General features: G+C 48.1%; 2 protein-coding genes across 6 annotated transcripts in view; both read right to left on the bottom strand.

The window, feature by feature from the left end:
- The window catches only part of FYCO1 (FYVE and coiled-coil domain autophagy adaptor 1), a 103,351-nt gene that overhangs the window by 68,454 nt on the left and 13,502 nt on the right, over positions 1-21,395 (bottom strand). The window contains exons 1-2 of one of the 4 annotated variants that reach the window (XM_005223113.5): positions 9,718-9,823; positions 5,275-5,354 (exon numbers count right to left, since the gene is read on the bottom strand). The exons of 1 other annotated variant lie outside the window; for it this stretch is intronic. The gene's annotated coding sequence lies outside the window, so the exon portion shown is untranslated. Of the gene's footprint in view, positions 1-84; positions 192-5,274; positions 5,355-9,717; positions 9,824-21,395 lie in introns of those variants that run through there. 2 more of the 4 variants (XM_002697098.7, XM_005223112.5) reach the window with 2 other exon arrangements.
- Positions 11,536-21,207, bottom strand: XCR1 (X-C motif chemokine receptor 1). 2 transcript variants are annotated; one of them, XM_005223097.5, is made up of 2 exons: positions 21,133-21,207; positions 11,536-16,711 (listed from the first exon to the last, which is right to left on the bottom strand). In XM_005223097.5, exon 2 carries the CDS (start codon positions 16,692-16,694, stop codon positions 15,693-15,695), a length of 1,002 nt encoding a protein of 333 aa, XP_005223154.2. In that variant the 5' UTR covers positions 16,695-16,711; positions 21,133-21,207; the 3' UTR covers positions 11,536-15,692.

The following is a 21,395-nucleotide window of genomic DNA, read 5'->3' as shown; positions in this document are numbered from 1 at the left end:
ACGCCCTCCCAGGCTGCTTTTGGAGGAATGGTTGGTAACCTCTGGCCAGCAGCAGCCATGGAGGGAGAGGCTGAGGACACATACCCTCAGGGCTTCTGGACCAAGGAGAGCCTGGCTTGCCTCTTGGGGAGGTCTGTGGCCTCCAGCCGCCCAGCGTCCGGCTCAGCCGGGGAGGGTAGACACCAGGGGCTACCGGGGGCCTGCACAGCCAAGGGACGTGTCTATTTTAAGCGTGGTTACAGTCCTCTCGCGGCTGGTGAGTCCCGAGTTACCAGTGCCACTTGGGCAGCTGCTGAAGTGATGTAAGGACACAGCGGTGGCAGACCAAAACAGAGGAGGAGATCCGAGCAGCATCGGAAGGAGGTGTGGACGCCACTGAATCCTCCTTTCAGAGCCTCTAATCCTTGCCTTAGATGGCTGATGCAAAGGCGTAATGTTTGCTGGCAAAATCAGCTGGCAAGACGAGAGGTGGCCAGAGTAGCCACCTGTGCACTGGGCCTGCGCGGTGCTTTACACACTCAGTCATTTTAACCCTTGGCAGTACCCTGGGGCCGGGGGAGGAGCAGACAACGTGCAAGGGAGAACCTGGGTGCAGAGAAGCTGTGTAACTCGTCTATGGCCCGGGCCAGCAGGGAGGGGAACCCTGGTCAGTCTGGACTCAACCCCTTTAGCTCTACAACGCAGCCACTGTCGCTACAGCGAACGCTACCACTTCCACTGGCTTCTGGGAGCGGCTCCGAGCTCCAGGGCCTCTCACGTGTGCCGCCAGCCTGAGTGCTTCAAACATGAGCTGGCCCAGGAGACTAGGCAGGAGGAAAAACGGTTGAGAACTGCAAGTTCCCAAATATTTACAAAAGCATTGCAGGTCAGCCTGGGGCCCAGGGAGGGGCTGTCATGGCGCAGATGTCCCAAGGCCTATTTTTAACTCACAAGCCGGCGTGGCTGTGACTCAGGGAAAACAAGGCCCAAAGAGGGCTTCTCCTGCCTAGAGGAACTAGACAGGCACACGCCAGCACCACACCCCCAGGAATTTCAGACACAGAGCCCCGGAGGGCCACGGGATCCACAGACTCTGCCAAAGTCCCCAGTAAACGTGCTGGCACCCCACCATCAAAGTGAGGGCAGGCTGGTTTATCGGAAGCCAGCCTGCCCTTCCCTGGGCGGCTCTCTGGGTCCCTGCTGAACACAAAGCCCAAGCCGGGACCAGCCAGGGCCCTAGAGAGCAGCAGCCCAGGATGGGTCAGACTTGCGCAGCGGCCCTGCTGCCTGAGACACTTGGCTCCTCCCACAAGGAAGAGTCGGTCAAAGACAACCACTGTCAATGCGCGGCTGCCCAGCACCACCCTGCCAAGTTCAGTCTGGGGTTTCAGGGCACACAGGCACCGTCCAGCCCTGGAGGAGCTTGGCTGTGTGCCGACCAGACAGACAGGAAAGCGTTCAGATATGCAGATAAGGCACAAGAGGTCCACGCAGAGATACGATCGAAAAGTTATGAACACTCAGGGGAAGAAATGACCCAAGGATACACACAACACATGATGTTTGCCAAGTGAAAGAAGCCAGACTGGAAAGCCATCTACCTTACAATTCCACGTGCGTGCTATTCTTACAAAGGGGAAGCTCTGGGGAGAAATCAGATCTACGGCTGCCGAGGACTGACGGGAAAGGGAGGGTCTGACTACAGGAGAACTACAGGAGAACATGCAGAAATCTGGGGACGAATTCTGTTCTGTCTTGATTATGGTGGTGGCTACGTGACTGTGTACATTTGACAAACGTATGTGTCGAACCTCACTTACTGTGCATTTTATCTCAACAAAAGAAATAGCAGCACTGGGATGAATTTAACAAGATGCAATGGGACCCGAGGAAGGGAATGTTCATTCCACTTGGGGAAGGGAAAGTGTGGTGGACACTCTGTGATGGCGACTGGGTTGGGCAAGGCCTAAAAAATGAACAGGAGGTCATCGAAGAGACCCGAGGAAGAAAGGGCGTGACAGGTGTCGAGGCCACGTCTGTACCTGCATGCCTCTTATTTAATTATGGTCAACAGAGAGCCCTGTAGCTTCGGGGGGAAATGACCTTGAAAGATGATGACCTGGAGAGTCCACTGGGTCTGTGTGCATACTGAGAGCTGGGGGAGACCCAAACAGGAGGGGGAGGGAGGAACCTGGAAAGGAAGTCCTGACAACCACATACTCTGAGTCACCTCATCCAGGCTCTGGCTGGAATACCACACGAACCATACAACCAACCTCGATTTCCTAGAAACCAGCCCTCTTTGGAGCTTGGCACAAGGGTAACAGTATCTGTAAACCAAACTGGCATCTTGGCAGCGTAAGCCTGAACAGACAGAAACATGCTCCTTCTGGACCTCCTGGTGCTTTGGTGAAGCTGCAAGTGTCAGCCCGAGCCCAGGAGGCCTTCTCTGCCTGAACCCTGGCGCTGCCCCCCTCTGCCAAGGCCAAGCTCCCAGGTTATGGGGTGAGCTGTGCCCAAGCACTGATTACAAGAGCCTGCATCACCACCAAGGTAAAAGCCCTGGGTCTATAGGTCACAGCAGGCTTCCCCACATGGCTGTGGGTCACCACCTCCCAGGGTTTCAGGAAGCAAATGGTCTCCATAGGAATGCTAGTTTCATGGATTTGAAAGAATGACTCTCAGTATTCTGGCCTCCCGTTTCCTGATCCTGAGGTTTTTACTGAACTTCAAAAGACAAAATGGGGGCAGTCCCCCTCCACTCTATTTCCTCGTATCTCTAGACGAGCTTGCCCTTTGGCTTAGGGATGAGCTGTTTTTATGCCTAACACTTTTGACACCAAATGTGTGGCTTTTCCCCCATACCAATATCTAGTTATCACCACTGGGTGTCCTGCAATTTAATTCAACTGGTTTTCTTTTTGTCCATGCCACATGGCTTATGGGATCTTAGTTCCCTGACCAGGGATCAAACGCAGGCCTTCAGCACTGAAAGCTCGGAGTCCTAATCACTGGACCACCAGGGAAGTCCTTCAATTCAATTCTAACTCAGGTATAACTAACTCTAATTCTAACTCTGGAGTCAGTGCAGACCCCACAGGTTAAGGGTTCAGTCCACAAGACTGCCCGGGCTTCAGACACCAGTCACAAGCCCCAGTACCTGTCACTACCTGTACTTCTGACCACCCTCTATTGTCCCCTTCTCCTCCCACCTTTAATCTTTCCCAGCATGAAGGTCTTTTCCAATGAGTCAGTTCTTCACATCAGGTGGCCAAAGTATTGAAGCTTCAGCTTCAGCTTCAGCATCAGTCCTCCCAATGAATATTTACCATGGATTTCCTTTAGGATTGACTGGTTTGATCTGCTTGCAGATCAAGGGACTCTCAGGAGTCTTCTCCAACACCACGGTTCAAAAGCATCAGTTCTTCAGTGCTCAGCTTTCTTTACAGTCCAACTCTCACATCCATACATGACTACTGGAAAAACCATGGATCTATTCCATGACTAGATGGACCTTTGTCAGCAAAGTAATGTCTCTGCTTTTTAATATGCTGTTGGTCATAACTTTTCTTCCAAGGAGCAAGCATCTTCTAATTTCATGGCTGCGGTCACCATCTGCAGTGATTTTGGAGCCCGGAAAATAAAGTCTGTCACTGTTTCCCCATCTATTTGCCATGAAGTGCTGGGACCAGATGCCATGGTCTTTGTTTTTTGAATGCTGGGTTTTAAGCCAGCTTTTTCACTTTCCCCTTTCACTTTTATCAAGAGGCTCTTCAGTTCCTCTTCACTTTCTGCCATAAGAGTGGTGTCATCTACATACCTGAGGTTATTGGTATTTCTCCCAGCAATCTCAATTCCAGCTTGTGCTTCATCCAGCCTGGCATTTCACATGATGTACTCTGCATAGAAGTTAAATAAGCAGGGTGACAATATACAGCCTTGACATACTCCTTTCCTGATTTGAAACCAGTCTGTTGTTCCATGTCCAGTTCTAACTGTTGCTTCCTGAAGTGCATACAGATTTCTCAGGAGGCAGGTAAGCTGGTCTAGTATTCTCATCTCTTGAAGAATTTTCCACAGTTTGTTGTGATCCACACAGTCAAAGGCTTTGGAGTAGTCAATAAAGCAGAAGTAGATGTTTTTCTGGAACTCTCTGGCTTTTTCTATGATCCAACAGATGTTAGCAATTTGCTCTCTGGTTCCTCTGCCTTTTCTAAATCTAGCTTGAACATCTGGAAGTTCTCGGTTCACATACTGTTGAAGCCTCGCTTGGAAAATTTTGAGCATTTCATTACTTAATGTATGACTGATGAAATCACTGGCTACTGGTGATTAACTTCAGCCCTTCTGAAGGGGGGTCTAAGGATGGGGCTGAAAGTCCTCTAGCAAGCAGCCCTTACCAAGACACCACCTATAGGGGCCCAGGAAGAGTCAACCTTACTAGCATAAACTGCCTGTGTGGTTGAAAGGGTTTTGTTTTGAATAACAAAGGACACTCCTATTACTCAGGAAATTCCAAGAGTATTAGAAGTTCTGTGCCAGGAACCAGGGACAGAGACCAAATATGTGTTTCCTACTATATCATGGGGATCCCAGACTTCTGGCATGAACCAGCATGGTCCTGACCTCTACAACCCACTGCAAACTGCTCTCCTAACTCGGGAGACACTCAGAGATTGCTCGGTCCACACCATGGGCTCCGGGGCTCCAGCACCTTGCAAGGCCCCCACAGTGCAAATCACCTCCAGGAACCCAGTGTCCTTGTGGATGACATTGTAAACACCTCCTTCACTAGTTTCTGGCAAGCTCTTTCAAATACCAAAGAAATTTATTTTATAAAATTTGAGGGAACAGTGGAGTCTCTTGCCAACAACACAAAATTATGTTTAAGCTTATCCAGAATGTCTGAAAGCATCCAATCTTCTGATAAAGACAAAAAGGGACTAAACACATTTTTAAAAATTCTTATTTATTACCTGGGACTACTGGCTGGCTTCCAAGTCACAACCGAGGAATTATTTTAGAGGTGAAGGACCTTCCTCGACTTCCAAATTCCTCCCACACCTGCCCAGTTGCCCTAATGCCTTAAACAACAGAGACAGCAGTTCAACCTCAAATTAAGATACAAAGACGCTGACTCATATAAACTTCTTCACGCTATGGTACAAATGACTAATACTCCTAATGTGGCCCAGAAGCTGACTCTGGCAGGAACAACACCATGCCAACTGGAAATGGGCACTTGCCATCTGCCTCTACAAGGATTAAGTCACTCTAGCCACCGCAGTCACTGACCTTCAACACACTCTGACTGGAGTTCAGGATGGAGATCAGGAATGAGGCACTCTGTACTCTGGGAAACCAGCAGAGCAGGCCTGCAGATAGGTATCAACAGATATTTTCAGGAGGAGATTTTACGAGCCCAAATCTTACATCTTCTCATATCTAGAAAAGACTAGGTCGTTCACGACTGGCTGCGAGCCTTTGCCAAGATGCGTGCTCAACTGCATGCACCCCCTTCCACTAAAATCATGTACAGTACTGACCTTAGCCGCTACCTCTGTGGAGCAGTTCCTCAGCTACCTGAGACGCTGTCTCCCAGGCTAAACTTCTTATTTTGCCCCAGGTAAAACTTAACTCATAACTCTCACGTTGTGTATATATTTTTTCAGTCGACAACAGCATCTGAGTAGCCATGTTGGGAAAGACGGATAAGAAAGGAAGAAGGTGTGGGCACAGGAGACAACCTCGCCCGGCCTGCCAGATTTGTTCTGCTTGCTCCCAACGCAACAGCTAAGACGTGACCCAGACAGGGCATCATATGGCGGGCTCCTCCCCGACTCCTGGACAAGGTGGAGCATACCAGTTGTCAGTTCCACCCTGACCAGGAAAGAATGTGAACAAGGACAGTTCGGACCAGTCAAAAGCAGAAAACTCTTTCTGAAGAGTCATTGCCTTGACTGGCTTCAGCACACCCAACAGCATCTATCCAGTTGCCACCTATGGGAAGGGGGGCATTTGGCTGGTACCTGCAGCTGTGAAGGCCTGGAGGTCTTGGGGTCAGTCAGCGCTGAAGCAGTCAGTGGGCAGGCAAGTTGACCTCTCCAGAGCTTCAAGACAGTGCCTAGGAGAGTGCTGGAGAGCCTGTCAGAGGCCAGTTTAGAGGCTGATGCTTCAACGCACGTGAACAAAGCCTCATTAGGTGACTCAATTATGTCTGAAGACCTACAGTTGAAGCACTGACTAACTGCGGGCCTGGGTCATCTAGCCCAAACACTCATTCCTCATAGTCATCTTTCTTAAAGGAAATGAAGACTTGAGCCTTGGCCATCACTTCTTGCACCCTTTCTTGGCCCCCTCCCTCCCACCAACAATTTCAGATTTCTTGGTCACTCCTCCTGGAACAAAACTGGCCCCAATTCCAGTTGGCTGACCCAGGAGAACAGGGTCAAGAGGGACTTGGGGGTGTGAGGTGCTGCTTCTGGGCTTGGAGAAAGCAGTCTTTTTTAGGAAGGTGGGCAGTTGCTCAGGAAGGAGCCATACATCCATATTTGGGGGTGCAGGGCCAATGTCTGGCCACTGGAAATCCCAGAGGAAACATCCAGAACCCTATTAGGAAGGCAGGATCAGGTTCACCTTGTGAAATATCCTTTCCCTACTGTGCACCAAATCATGCAGTAAAGATCATGCCATGACTGTGGGAAACTCATGGTACATTCGGTTCAAACTATTTTGAGGCAATGTTAGCTTTTCTGTCTTCGGGAAGTTTTCTGACCTCTTCCTACGTGTGTGTGTGTGTGTATGTGTGTGTGGGGGTGTGTTTTCATGTGCAGTGTAGAGAGGTGTTACCCTTTACCTTCCTCCACAGAGAAGATGGGCAAGGCGAAGAACAGACATTCTCAGTGGCTACCTTTGGTCGAGGCTTCTAAGCCCTGCTCTTGACCCAGGCTGCAGATGCCCTGGAAAAGGCACGTGGGGCTACAGTTCCTTCCAGTTCTGCATGAAGCCACCGCCTCTGATTTAGCTCCCAGCCCACCCTGCCCCTCTCACACGGATTCTCCTCTTGGCCTATCCCTCTGCAGACCAATGTCTTGCTTGGAATGCTTTTTCCCTTCAGTTTTTCCTTTGGATTCCAAGGGTTCCCCTAACCTGGCTTTCTGCCCCAGGCCAAGGCTGTAGTACTCCAGTACCTGCCTTTGGGCCCTGGAACCAGCCACACGGCCACAGATTCTGCTTAAGTCTGTCTTTGGAAACACACTGACACACACATCCTCATCCCTGCAGAGGATCTGGCCCAACTAGAAACAGGCACCTGGGGTCTTTCAAATGCCACAGAGACATGTGTCAACAGGAAGGACCACTGGGAGCCACTAAAACCAACAGGAGAACTGACTCCAAAGTGAGGAAGAGGGGAAAACCACCTTCTACCCAATGCAGCATGGCTCTGTCATCTTGATTTTCTGAAAGTCAGGGAGCCCATGTGCGTGGAGGCTGAAGCTCTTAAGGAGAGAGTATCATGACACCTCTAAAAACAGCAGGATAAACACAAAACCATGGAAACAGTTCAAAACTCACCCTACTGATTTATTTAGTTATTCAAACAGATGCTATTAAACCAAGAGCTTTAAAAACAAACAAAAACAGAAACCTGGCATTAAGATCACAAATGGGAAATACTGTTTATCTTTTGAGCAACACAGTAACATTCAGCAGATGAGCAGGATCAGTAGATGAGCAGATGCTGACAAGGCCAAACTCCATCTGTGCTCACAGGAGGCTTCTGGTTAATGAACCCTACCTGCTCTGCTGCCTGGGCCTGCTCTAGTGAGTGTGGCTCCAGCCTGAGTTCCATCAGTGATTTTTACCACAGCACCACAGCTGGACAGTATGCTGCCGCCGCCTCAGGATTAAAGACACTCGGGTTTTGAGTCACCAAAGTTGCCCTTGGAATCACCTGAAAACACAGGTTACCCATTATCCAAGCCTCTCCCCTAAAGGGAACAGGGGGCCTGCCATTTCTTGAGTGCCTACTGCATGTTCTAGCGGTAGCAGCCCACAGCCCCAGGGATCAACACGGGACAAAATCACCAGCTGCTCTGATCTTGTACTGTTTTGGGTGGTTCCTCTCATAACACACATCTGCGGGGTCCATCTCATCCCCAAAGGACCAGCTTAAAAGTGTGGCTCCTGAACCCATCTGGTATCCCCAAACCGCCGGCAAAGGAGCAAAGACCATCCGAAGAGCAACTGGAGGACGGACTCTAAAGCAACACAACAATAATCGGAGCAAACTATTAATTGTAGAATCACACAGGTGAGTGGACATTCACGGCACAATTTTTTCAATGATTCTGTATGTTTATTTTCCTAATAAAGTGACTGAAGAGAAAATAAAAACTAAATGAAGCACCACACAAAGAACACTTTTAACAGAAGCAGAAAATATTTGTCCTAAAGCCTTTTCAGATTCTTTCAATCAAAGAAGACCACGTCCCATCACTGAGACAATTACCTCTGATTTCCAGGGTAACAACAGTAGTAGCTCATCACTGGTAGAGGACATTCAACAACTTGTGAGCACAACTCTCATGGGAGGGAGGGTCAAGTGGAACTTACTCAGTATGGGCCCACTTCAGAGGGCAGGAGCCACTGAAAGCAGAAAACCTCAGCGTGACTGCTCTTCCCTCAACCCCCTACAATACCCAGCAGCCCGCATTAGGCAGATGGCATAGTTAAGCTTGTTGCAGAGGCGACCATAAGGCTGAAGTGGCAGGAGAGCAGCGAGCAGATTAAGGCCTGATCCTCTGCCCTCAAAGAGCCCCTGACCCATTTCTCAGTTTGGGAAGGAAACTGCTGCGGTAAGACAAGTACAGGAGCAGAGAGGCTGTGGCCAGCGCAGGCAGCGCTCATTTTTTTTTTGCGGACGGGACAGCGGATGGAACTGAGAAGAGTGACAAAGGGCATCGGAGGATACAAATGCACTGAGAGCCACGTGGTCAAAGTGCCAACCACACACGCTTTTCTCACAAAAATAAAACCCAGCCTTCCCACCTAGGTTCTTAACATGGACTCTAGCCTGAGGCCGGTGCAGCCACCCCACTACTCATAAATCCACAGGTGTTTCAGGAACAATCACCTAGGGGTTATCTGGAAACTCTGCACCGGAACACAAGCCGCTGAGGGTCAACAGACTAGGCCGTGGCCTGGGATGGCACAGGATCAATAAACCGTCCGCTGACCGACGGGAGGAGAGACCCCGGCAAAAGCTAAGTTCTGGAGTCTTGCAAAGTTAAGGGGTGGGCTGTCCCCGCCCAGCTGAGGCAGGAAGTACGCTTCTTAAGGTCAGCGGCCTCTTAGACGAGGCAAGCAGAAACTCGGGACCTGTCCTGTGCTTACAGACTCCAAGACTCGTTTAGGGACCACACATGGTGGCCTCCTTGGCGACCCCACGGCCGAGGGGAGTCTTGGAACTGGCGCTTGGAGGGGGCGGAGGGTGTCTGTCTTTCTAATTGATGATCAGAGGAGGTCTGGGTTCTAGCGTCAGATCCATCAGCTCGAGGTGCTTCCTAAGCCCGCTGGGCAAGGGTTCGGGGCTCCGACAAGGTCTGTGGAAGACTCGGGATGGGAAGGGACGTTAAGGGCAACAGGTGACAAATCGCGCCCGGAGGGAAGGTCTCCGCTCCGGAGACAGCAGCTAGAGGTGCCCCCTGAGTCTGGCCGGCCCTCCGCAGCACTTACTCGCTCGTGGGTCCAAGGCGTGACAGAACCGAAACTTTCTGCGGCCAAGCGGAAGAGTACGAGAGCTCAGCGTAGGCGGCCATGATACGCTGACCCCTCCGCAGACAGGCGCGGACTACAACTCCCGGCGTGCTCCACAGGGCCGCTGTCTACAACTCCCATTGGACTCCATGGGCAGACGAGCGCAAACTACAACTCCCAGCATGCCCCGCAGAGTTGCTGTTTACTACTCACACAGGTCCTAAGGGGCAGCCGGCCTTAAATTAACTCTTGCAGTCTCTGGGGGCATGCTGGTCTATAAACATATCCCTGGGATCCTGCAGGCAGTGCTGTCCGTATGTGGCTTTTAAGAACTTGAATTGTGACTAGAGCTGAACTGTACATGTGCTGTTAAGTACAAAATACACCTGAGTTCCAAAAAAGTGTAAAATAGCTCACAAACATTTTTATATTGATTCCATGTTGAAATGATAACTTTTAAAAAATTTATTGGGCTAAATAAAAAGCATTATATATTGCTGGGTCTAATGGTCTGTCTTTTCATCCCCTTTGGTACTTAACACAGGGACCTGCTTAAAAGCAGTGCTCAAAAACTGTTAATGAATGAACTACCTCCCCCAACTTCTCCATGCTCTCTGCCCAATTTCTATTCATGGTATATTTTCTGTTGGTAAGTTGTGAAGCACTCTGAGTCTACACTCAATAGAACAAAATGCATTCATTAGTAATGACTGGGCACAAGAGAGGAGAGCAATAGTACATGGAGTACTTCAGTCTGTGGCTGTCCTCCATTCCTTGGCCCTGGCAGCACCATCCCTTTCTCTTGGCCCGTTCTCACCATTTTCTTTTGAAACACTTTTCTACCCCACAGGATTTATCCACCCTCTTTTCTAATCCCTGCAACCGTCCAGTTCCACCTGCCCATCTGTTGCCCATGTGTTCTCTCTGATGCTCAAGGCTAATTTTCTGAAAATGATAAAGTCAAGGAGCCAGGCCACCTTTGTCATCCTTTGGTCCTTCCAGCCACACTCTTCTGTGGAGGGGGTCGCATGGGGGGGGGACGGTTTGCAACAACCCCACACCTAAGATCGGGGATGACCCCAAGGTGAAGAGGGGGCTGTGCTCAGAATAACTTGGTGAGGATTTAGGATAACTTTCTTCCCCGTACCAAACGTCCCTCCAAATCTGTCAAATATATCCTATCAAGTTTTCAGGATGCCTGAAATTCCCAGCATTCCTTCTGATTGGAGGGTTGACGTCTGCTAGGTCCCTGTTCACGCACAGTGGGTCCTGAGACACACTGAAGATGGAAAACTCAAGTGCTAGGCCAGGGGAGAGATAGGGAGGGACAGAAGACTGAGGCTAGGAGCATTCAAAACAAATTTGGCCTCCTGGGCAATGTCACCTAAGGCCTGAGCGGAGCCAATTTCCTACCATCCTGACCCATACAGAGCTTGTTCCATGCTTTATCTCTAGTCCTCCTTCTGTATCACTCCATTCACCCAAGAACCTAACCCAGATCCCTCATAAACAGAGAGCTTTTAAAAATCTTAAATAATGGTATTTCCCTGGTGATCAGTGACTATAAATCCATGCTCCCAATGCAGGGTGCCCAGGTTCGATCTCTGGCGGGGAAACTAGATCCCACATACCACACTAAGAGTTTGTGTGCTGTAACTAATGATTCTGATTGCTGCAATGAAGATCAAAGACCCTGAGTGCTACAACTAAGATCCAGCACAGACAAGTAAATAAATAATAAAAGAATCTTAAATAATCATCTTGGGTAGAAATGAGGAGAACATAAACAGCCCAAGGTAAGTCAGTACATGCTAATCTTTTATTTGCATCCATGATACAGTGATGGTTTCTATATTTTATGAGATGATTTTTAAGAGTAATTCATATTTGTCCTGTCACAGGCAGGTTTCACAAATGAAAGCCATGCGTTCAACAAACCAGGCACTGTCTGGGCTGGTGAGCCCATTGGCTGGTGCCTGTTGTTGAGTGGAAGATGTAATGTAAGCAAGTGTAGGAAGAAGAAACAAAAGTGGAAAAAAGCTAAAAAGATGATCTCCTATCCACTTAACCAACCATAAACACTGCTGGGCACTGAGGGAGGTTCTAGATATGCACAATGGGGTTCGTGCCCTCAAGGAACCTCCACTCTGGCTGGGGTCACCTGGGGTCATCTGAGGTCCGGGGCTGCCCTGGGCTTGGAGGCATGTTCCTATTTAGAGATCAGCATGGTTTCTCTCTTGCTGATTTTGTCCGAGAGAGGGTGGAGGTGGAAATGCTGTGAGGAGTTTCTTCCCTTGGCGCTGTTGTGGGTTTTTAATGCTCCAGGAATGGCAGGAGGTCTACAGCCCTGAGTCCAGGGCATCTCTTTTTTGACTGGATAAGAAGGGACAGGCCCACAGTGGCCCAGCTCAGGTTCAATAGTGGTAGAGGGAGGGGAAAGGAGGAGCTTGTCGTCCATGAAGAATGTGGCCAACGAACATGGAGTGTGGTCGCTGGGTTGCGGCTTGCAGGCTGCTTCCTTCAGCAGTCCAACCCAGGGTCCCTTTCTGGTAGGGTGGGTGCCCCTCCATCTTCCCATTCATTTCTCTCTCTCTCTCTGTGCCTCTTCCCTTGTATTCTCTAGGAGCTAGATTAGGAGAAGACTCTGGATTAAAGATTACCCTAGACTACTGGAGGGCCTAAAACATCACTAGAAATGCAGAGACAAACATGATTGTACTGATGAAGTGCTCCCAGGGATATGGCTGTATGTGTTGACTCAGGGAAGTATCTTGGGATATGAAGGAATGGGATGGGCTGAGGAGACCATGGAGTGAGGTTCTCAAAGGCCGTGCTCAGCGGTGACACAAGATCCCCAAACCTGCCTTCTAAGAAGAGTGGGCTCAAAACAAGCTCTGATTTAGCAAAGTAGGTGGGTGATGGAGTCCTCTGCCCTTCTGCTCCCTGGGCTCAGTCCGCCCTCTGAACAGAATTTGAATACAGTTTTAATAACATCAGCTTGAAGGAGTGCGGGATGATGAGCCTGACCAGAAGCTCATAGGCTTAGCTCTGCCCCCATAGCTATCTGTCTCCTTCCTCTGCTCTTCCTTTCTTCCATGGTGAGTGATGGCCACGCCAATCGATTAGCAAATCCATGGGAGTTTTGTTGTTTAACAACTGCACCAGCCAGCCCTCCCCAACAGATGCTACAGGCATAATTCTAAAAACTAGACCCTCACTCTTCCCCAGTCAGGTCAAACTCCTTCAAGACTGGCTGCCCAGGGGCAAAGAGATCATTGAAACTGGAGCAGGAACTTCAGGGGAAATGCTGTATAAACCCTCTAAGCTCTAGGTGAGGGCTCTACCGTTGTTTAGTTGCTATGTCATGTCCAACTCTGCGACCCTGTGGACTGTAGCCTGCCAGGCTCCTCTGTCCATGGGATTACCCAGGCAAGAATACTGGAGTACTGGAGTGAGTTGTCATTTCCTTCTACATGAGATCTTCCTGACCCAGGGATCAAACCTGTGTCTCCTGCATTGGCAGGCAGATTCAACAAGCATGTGTTGAATGCCTGCTGAGTGCAAAGTCTTGCTCAGGGGACTGTGGAAGTCTCTGGAATTCCCATTTTCAAGGAGTTGCAGCCAAATGTTCTTAACTGGGGTGCATGTCAGAATCACCTAGGGAGCTTTTCCAAACGCCCTACTCCAGAGTGAATCAGGCTCACAGATTGGGATCAGGTCTGTGGGGTAGGGGAAAGCTTAGAGGGTGGTTTTCATCTACGTCCTTTGATGTGAAGCTCTGGGATATTGTAAGAAATAGGCAGTGTACCACTAAATAAAAAGGATGGGCAAGGTAAGCCACTGCCACAGAGAGAGAGAGACGCAGTGTGCTCTGAGAGTGGAGACTAGCATAGAAAAGTTAGTATCGGTAAAGAAGCAGGCTGGGGCAAACAGGGTGGAATGTGTCACGTGGTCCTGGCTCCCCCACAAGCACATCAGAACACGGGCGGCAGCTGTTACTCTTCTCTGCACCCAGTACAGTGACAGGACACTGGGGCCCTGCTTGGCAGGTGCAGGCCCAGGTTCCCACCATCTGGGAGTTTCTAGTGTGATGGGGCAGGGAGAGCAGACATCCGTGGGTGCAACTACAACACACTGGAAGGGGACAGATGCTATTTCAGAGGGACAGGCAGGGTGCCTCGACACCACAGAGACTGTTCTCCTAATGTACGGATTGCAGATGCCTTACCGAGGGTGCTGGTGTTTCAGATAGGGCCTGCCGGTTAAGGAGTAGAAGGCCCAGCATGACAGAGGACCAGAGGAGACTGGGAGAAGGGTGTTTGGGAAAGGACCAATGTGGTCTTTTGTGATTGGGTTCTAGGCTGCTTGGGGGGTGAAGATTTATGTTGGATCAAAATTGGATGTGAGAGCTGGACCATAAAAAAGGCTGAAAGCCGAAGAACTGATACTTTCCAACTGTGGCTCTGGAGAAGACTCTTGAGAGTCCCGCGGATTTCAAGGAAATCAAACCAGTCAATCCTAAAGGAAATCAACCCTGAATATTCCCTGGAAGGACTGATGCTGAAGCTGAAGCTCAGATACTCTGGCCACCTGATGCAAAGAGCTGACTCTTTGGAAAAGACCCTGATGCTGGGAAAGACTGAGGACAGAAGGAGAAGGGGGTGACAGAGGACAAGATGGTTGGATGGCATCACCGACTCAATGAACTTGAGTCTGAACAAATTCCAAGAAGTAGTGAAGGAGAGGGAAGCCTGGTGTGCTGTAATCCATGGGGTTGCAGAGTCAGACACAACTTAGCGAATGAACGACCACAAAAATTAGAAAGAATGGAAAAGTTAGTTGACACCAGATTGAAGGGGTCTTTATTTACATGCAAATAAAGTCTATGGTATTTGGGCTTTATCTGAACCTAACGTGAGGGTTTTGAAGTGCTGTGATATCAATGCAGAGGACACTTGGTGGGGAAAGAAATGAGCAGCAGGAAGATGCTGAGGATGTGAGGCTGTTTGGGGAGGAAGCCACAGGCATGTGAGAGATACTGGGAAGGTAACATCAACAGGACCTGGCCGTGGGCGTGGAGGGAAAGGAAATGCAGGGCTCCAAGATAACCCGGCTTGTGGAGAAAGCTGGCACCATCAACCAGGAGCAGGAGAACACTTTAGGTGGAACATGATGGATCGGAAGCGTCAGTTCAACATCGACTTGGAGAGGAGGAGGTGCTGGAGGAATCTTCACCCTGGATGCCTTCAGCAAGGTGGGTGTCCAGTCATCTGGGCCCTCAGGGCTCGACTGTTGGCACCTGGAGGGTAGTATCTGCATCTCATTCCTCTTTATAGCTTCCACATAAACGCCTGTAGAAGGTGGCACTTACTGCATTCATTCTTTCAATAAAAGATTTACAGACTAAATATGCAAGTAGCCAGTTCATGTGCCGGACGCTGGAGCTATGGTACAGGGCACATCTCTGGTCCAGCTGTGGGAATTCAGAATCCATGTTTCACTCTGACTGTGCTTGTTTGCAGGTGTGATCACTTCTGCTCTGCAGACAGCCCCATCCAGAGCCACCACCTCCAACACCGGGGGACAATCCTACAGTCAGGGAGGGAACACCATCTTGCCAGCAGCCTAGAGCTGCACAACTGAATTCCAGACCCTCGTCAAGTCCTGAAGGACGCTTCTTTCCCAGAAGCCTTTCACATTTGAGAGTCTCCTGACCTCATCAAGGCTGAGAAATCCATGTTTGAATGAAGGAATAAAGGAGAAAAGATTTCCTCAAAATCTAAGAAGCATTTTTCTGGATGGCAATGTAAGATTTCCAGGTGGGGAACTTTTCTGCAGAAGAGGGGGCCCGTAGGACCCCCTGGTGTAACGTACTGCTGTCATCCACCAGCCGCAGCTGTAGCGTTTCCCAGCCTGGTGCCCTCCATCTCCTTCCTGCCCCACCAAACTCCCCTTCAATAGAAGGAGATGCCCTCGTAGGTGAAGGCACCTGGGGGGTGAGGTGACGGAGGGAGGCTGGGCGCCTGCTGCCGGCACAGCCAGAAGCGCCGGAGCAGACTTTTGAGGTGCCTGCGGAACTTGACCCCGACGAAGACGTAGAGCACGGGGTTGAAGCAGCAGTGGGAGAAGGCCACGTTGCGGCAGATGAGCAGGGCGTAATCCAACTGCTGGCTGACCTCGCAGCTCTGAATGACCCCCAGTTTCAACAGTGTCTGCAGGAACAGGATCAGGTTGTAGGGAGCCCAGCTGAGGAAGTATGCAGCCACGATGGTGAAGATGAGCCTCACCGTGCGGTGGCGCCGTTTGGACCGTGAGCGGAACAGGGTCCTGAGGATCTCCACGTAGCAGAACAGGATGACCCCCACGGACAGCAGGAAGATGACATTGTGCTGGTAGACGGAGGCGAGGAACCCCTCGAGTTCCGAATAGTCACAGCCCGAAGGGAACACCTTGTGGAAGATGGCATCAGGGATAGAGGACAGGATGCTAGCTGCCCACACGGCAGCCGTCACCAGCACACGGCGCTGGAGGGTGTGGACACGCAGGGACGAGATGGGACTCACCACCGACAGGTAGCGATGGATGGTCATGATGGTCAGGAAGGAGATGCTGCTGTAGAGGCTGATGGAGAAGACCATGTTGAGGAGCTTGCACAGGAGGTCTCCCAGCACCCAGCCCCAGTGGTACCCCAAGATCCACACAGGCAACAGGCAGGAGAACACCAGGTCTGAGAGGCACAGGTTGAGGATGAAAACGTTGGTGAGGGACTCCAGGCTCTCATACTTCACCAAGACCCACAGCACCAGGCTGTTGCCCACCAGGCTGAGAAAGAACACCAGGCAGTACAGGATGGTGGTGCTGACAGTGGCGAAGACAAAGGTCCTCTTCTCACACAGAAAGCTCTGAGGATCATACTCATAAAAGGTGGTGGACTCCGGGATGTCTGAGGGCTCCATCTAGACGCTGAGAGCATCTGAAGTGATAGAGACATGGAGTTCAAAGCCATGTGGTTAGGCTAGAGAGCAACAGGACCCAAGGTACAAAAAGATGTGATCCATGGCCCAGCTACTGGTTGGTGAACTTTATAATGGAATTAGGAACTTTTCAGTAGCACTAAGGTAGACCAGTGTCCCAGGAGGTGTAACAGAAAGACAGTGGAACTGGATATCAAAGTTCATGAACCGCAGCACGCCAGGCCTCGCTGTCCATTACCAACTCCTGGAGTTTACCCAAACTCATGTCCATTGAGTTGGTGATGCCACCTAACCATCTCATCCTCTGTCATCCCCTTCTCCTCCCGCCTTCAATCTTTCCCAACATCAGAGTCTTTTCAAATGAGTCAGCTCTTCACATCAGGTGGCCAAAATATTGGAGAAAAACCTGAGATCAAATGTAGGGCCCAAAATTGTGTTCTTGGACAAGCTTTTTAACCTTTCTGAACCTTAGGTCCTTATCTTCAAAGCAGGGCTAATGATCCCAGAGTCATCCCTTCATTTATTAATACCTAGTGAGCATTTACCAATCCTACTTGCCTTCCTGTCTCCTCTCCCTCTGTCCCTCCCTTCCTTTCTTCCTCTGCTCCTTCCTTTCCTTCCTCATTCCCAGAAAGTATAGGAATCCTGACAGCAGGATTGTTTCAGGACACTTGCAGTCTCTTGGAACCAGTCAAAAAAGAAAAGAGACAAATGAAGCAAACATCTGTTTCATGTAAATCTAATTATGAAATAATCTCAAGACTTCAATGAATGTTGAGAATCTGGGAGATCAGATCCCCATTAACACAGGATTAACTCCCAAAGCAGAAAGCTTCATCATCCAGGAGCTTGGTTTATAGAATATCTTATGAGCAAGTAGAAATAACCTATGTCCATTAGAAGGTGAGTGGCTAGGAAAACATAAAGGCAAATTGACTCAGTCCTCTGGGTTAGTGAGATTTTAGAAACAGTGAGACTAGAAAGCCAAGGAGACAGGAAAAGGGGTTGAAGAGCTGGCAATTTCACTGAGAGAGGCAGATGAAGCTGCAGGGCCTCAGAGGAGGATGGGAGACCTGGATGAAGCAGCTACGTGAAACAGAGCGCACTGTAAGAGTTCTCTGCGTCCACTCTGAGCCAGGCCCCGTGCTGACTCGCAGTGCTCATCTGCTCCCTTCATCCCGCAGCGCTCTCTCACAAGATGGGACCATTTCCACTTTACAGAAGAGGAAACCAGCTCAGACTGGTAAAACGAACTGCTCAATGTTATAAAGCCAGGAAACAGCCAGGAAGGCCAACACTAGAATCCAGACTTTATGTCCTTGTATTTTGAGGAGAAGAAATGGAGGAATAGTTTACCATTTTCCAGTTTGGGATAGGAGGACTAATAAGGAGGGGAGGGAGTCTCCAAATTTATCCTATTTTAGGTAGGTAAGTCAATTTGCCTCTTGAAACACAAAAATGAAGATAACTGAAAATATTAAGATGGTTGTTTTGTTTTGTATTCTTTTACTATATAGGAGGATACAGATAGTTCTGCATGTTTACTGTCCACTTCTGGTTCTTATTTTCAAAGTACTTATGGCTTTTATTTCTTTCTCTACTTGAGATAATACTGTTTTCCTTATGGATTTTAAGAGCCCTTTACTTAAACTGGTCAACCCATTCTGCTTTTAATCATATCTCATGGTCTTATTTTTTTGACATTTAGAAATTGAGTGCTTACATTTTAAAGAAGAGTTTATCTGACTCAATACAACAGCCCATAATGATCAGTGACACACAGCAGGCACCATGATAGATGTTGGATTTTAGGATGTGAACATAATAGTTTCTATCTATAAGAAGTTTACAGTTTCCTGACAAGTTGAAGTGGAGATATTTTGGGACGGGAGTTTGTTAAGCACACTTCCTGTCATACAAAGCCCAAACTGGTTATTTGGGAAAAGTTTTAAAAGAGGTACTAAAACATAGAAAAAGTAAGAGAATTCCAGAAAAACATCTGCTTCACTGACTATACTAAAGCCTTTGACTGTGTGGATCACAACAAACTGTGGAACATTCTTAAAGAGATGGGAATATCAGACCACCTTACCTACCTCCTGAGAAATCTGTATGCAGGTCAAGAAGCAACAGTTAGAACCGGACATGGAACAATGGACTGTTCCAAATTGGAAAAGGAGTATGTCAAGGCTGTATATTGTTTATATACAAGGCTGTATGTTGCTTATTTAACTTACGTGCAGGGCATATCGTGTGAAATGGCTGACTGGATGAAGTTCAAGCTGGAATCAAGATTGCCGGGAGAAATATAACTTCAGATATGCAGATGACACCACTCTAATGGCAGAAAGTGACGAGGAACTAAAGAGTCTCTTGATGAAGGTGAAACAGGAGAGGGGAAAAGCCGGTTTGAAATTCCATATTCAAAAAACTAAGATCATGGCACCTGGACCCATCACTTCATGGCAAATAGAAGTGGAAATAATGGAAAGTGACAGATTTTATTTTCTTGGGCTCCAAAATCACTGCAGATGGTGACTGCAGACATGAAATTAAAAGACACTTACTCCTTGGGAAGGAAAGTTATGACCAACGTAGAGAGCATATTAAAAAGCAGAGATATTACTTTGTCAACAAAGGTCCATACAGTCAAAGATATGGTTATTCCAGTAGTCATGTATGGATGTGAGAGTTGGACTATAAAGAAAGCTGAGTGCCAAAGAATTGATGCTTTTGAACTGTGGTGTTGGAGAAGACTCTTGAGAGTTTCTTGGACTGCAAGGAGATCCAACCAGTCCATCCTAAAGGAAATCAGTCCCGAATATTCATTGCAAGGACTGGTGCTGGAGCAGAAACACCAATACTTTGGGCACCTGATGTGAAGAACAGACTCGTTGGCAAAGACTCTGATGCTGGGAAAGATTGGAGGCAGGAGGAGAAGGGGACAACAAAGGATGAGATGGTTGGATGGCATCACCAACTCAATGGACATGAGTTTGAGCAAGTTCTAAGAACTGGTGGTGGACAGGGAAGCCTGGAGTACAGCAGTCCATGGGGTGGCAAAGAGTTGGACATAACTGAGCGACTGAACTGAACTGAAAACTCTAGCTAGACTGAGAACAAAAAGAGAGAACATGAATTGTCAATAGCGGGTATGAAAGAGTGGTTATTGCTACAGGTCTTACAAACTTTAAAATAATAACAAAGAAATATTATGATCAAATTTAACCAATTCAAAAACATATATGAAATAGAAAGATTTCTTTAAAAATTCAACCTACCAGAACTGACATGAAATGATATGACATAATCCTACCTTTATTACAGAAACTTTGTCAGCTCTAAAAAACTAAGAAACTATTCTACAAAGAAGACTCCAGAACCAGATTTTTCTAGTGCATTCTGTCAAACATATCAGGAAGAAATAACACTGATCTTATACAAACTACATGAAATACAGGATGGAGTAGTTCTCCAATTGTTTTATGAGACCAACATAACCTTGATACCAAAACCAGATAAAAATTACAGTAAAAGAAAACTATAGACCAGTAGACCAATATTTCTCATGAAGACGGACATAAAAATCCTTAACCAATTATTAGCAAATCAAATCCAGCAATATATTTTAAAAGGTTAATACATCATGACCAAGTGTTTATCCCAAAAGTATGAAGTTGGTTTAACATTTGAAAATCAATCAATTTAAGTGACCATACTAAGACAAAACTATATGATCCTTTTTGACAAATACAGAAGAGCATTTGACAAAACTCAACAACAATTCATGATATAAACTCAGCAAACTAGAAATTAAAGGGATATCAGGCACCTACAAAAACAAATCATTCCATGTTTTGTCAGTTATTAATACGTTTACTCAAGTTTTCAGAGGTGCTCTTGGTCTGGGCATGGTGGGCCTTGGGCACGGAAAGGAGAATGGTGCCAAACCCCAAGCTTCTCAGAGTTTCATCCTAGGGGTTCCCTTTGCATGTCCTTGCCCTCCCACCTTGAGATCTCCGAAGTCCACTTCAATTCTAACAGAGTAACTTTAGCTTTCTGGTCCACAGAATAATTTGGATTGAGAAATACAGCTCTAAATTATTCAAACACTAATAATAACAATGCCTTACTTAAAGATTTATAACCAAACACCTCCCCTTTCTTTAGCACAAGAAAAAGGATTATGTATGACAGTCCTACTCAAAGCATGTTCTACTGACATGCTTTGCAGCATTGCAGATTTTTGGGAAAACCCAGATTCAGGGAACCAGAGCCTCTGGATGGAGGGCTCAGGAATCTGCGTTATTTAGCTGGTCTCCAGGTGCTTCTGATACCTACTCAGTATTTAAGAATTCCAGCTATCAGCTATTAAAAGTAGAGGAAAACATACGTTTGAAAGGGTTGTAAAGGAACTCACCTATATGTGCACCTCTGTACAAGCGCCTTCAGGCAGAAATGGTGCTTCTCTGTTCCTTATTTTGCACAAAGAAACTGAGACACCCTCTCAGTGGGCTAGAGGAAGGTGGTGGTGGCATTCAATTGCTAAGTCACGTCCAACTCTTTGTGACCCAATAGACTGCAGGACACCAAGCTTCCCTGTCCTTCACTACCTCTTGGAGTTTGTTCAAACTCATGTCCATTCAGTGGGTGATGCTATCCAACCATCTCAACATTAGGCTC

Source organism: Bos taurus, chromosome 22, assembly GCF_002263795.3.
Source record: "Bos taurus isolate L1 Dominette 01449 registration number 42190680 breed Hereford chromosome 22, ARS-UCD2.0, whole genome shotgun sequence".
Taxonomy (NCBI): Eukaryota; Metazoa; Chordata; class Mammalia; order Artiodactyla; family Bovidae; genus Bos; species Bos taurus.
This window is presented reverse-complemented; position numbering and strand designations above follow the sequence as displayed.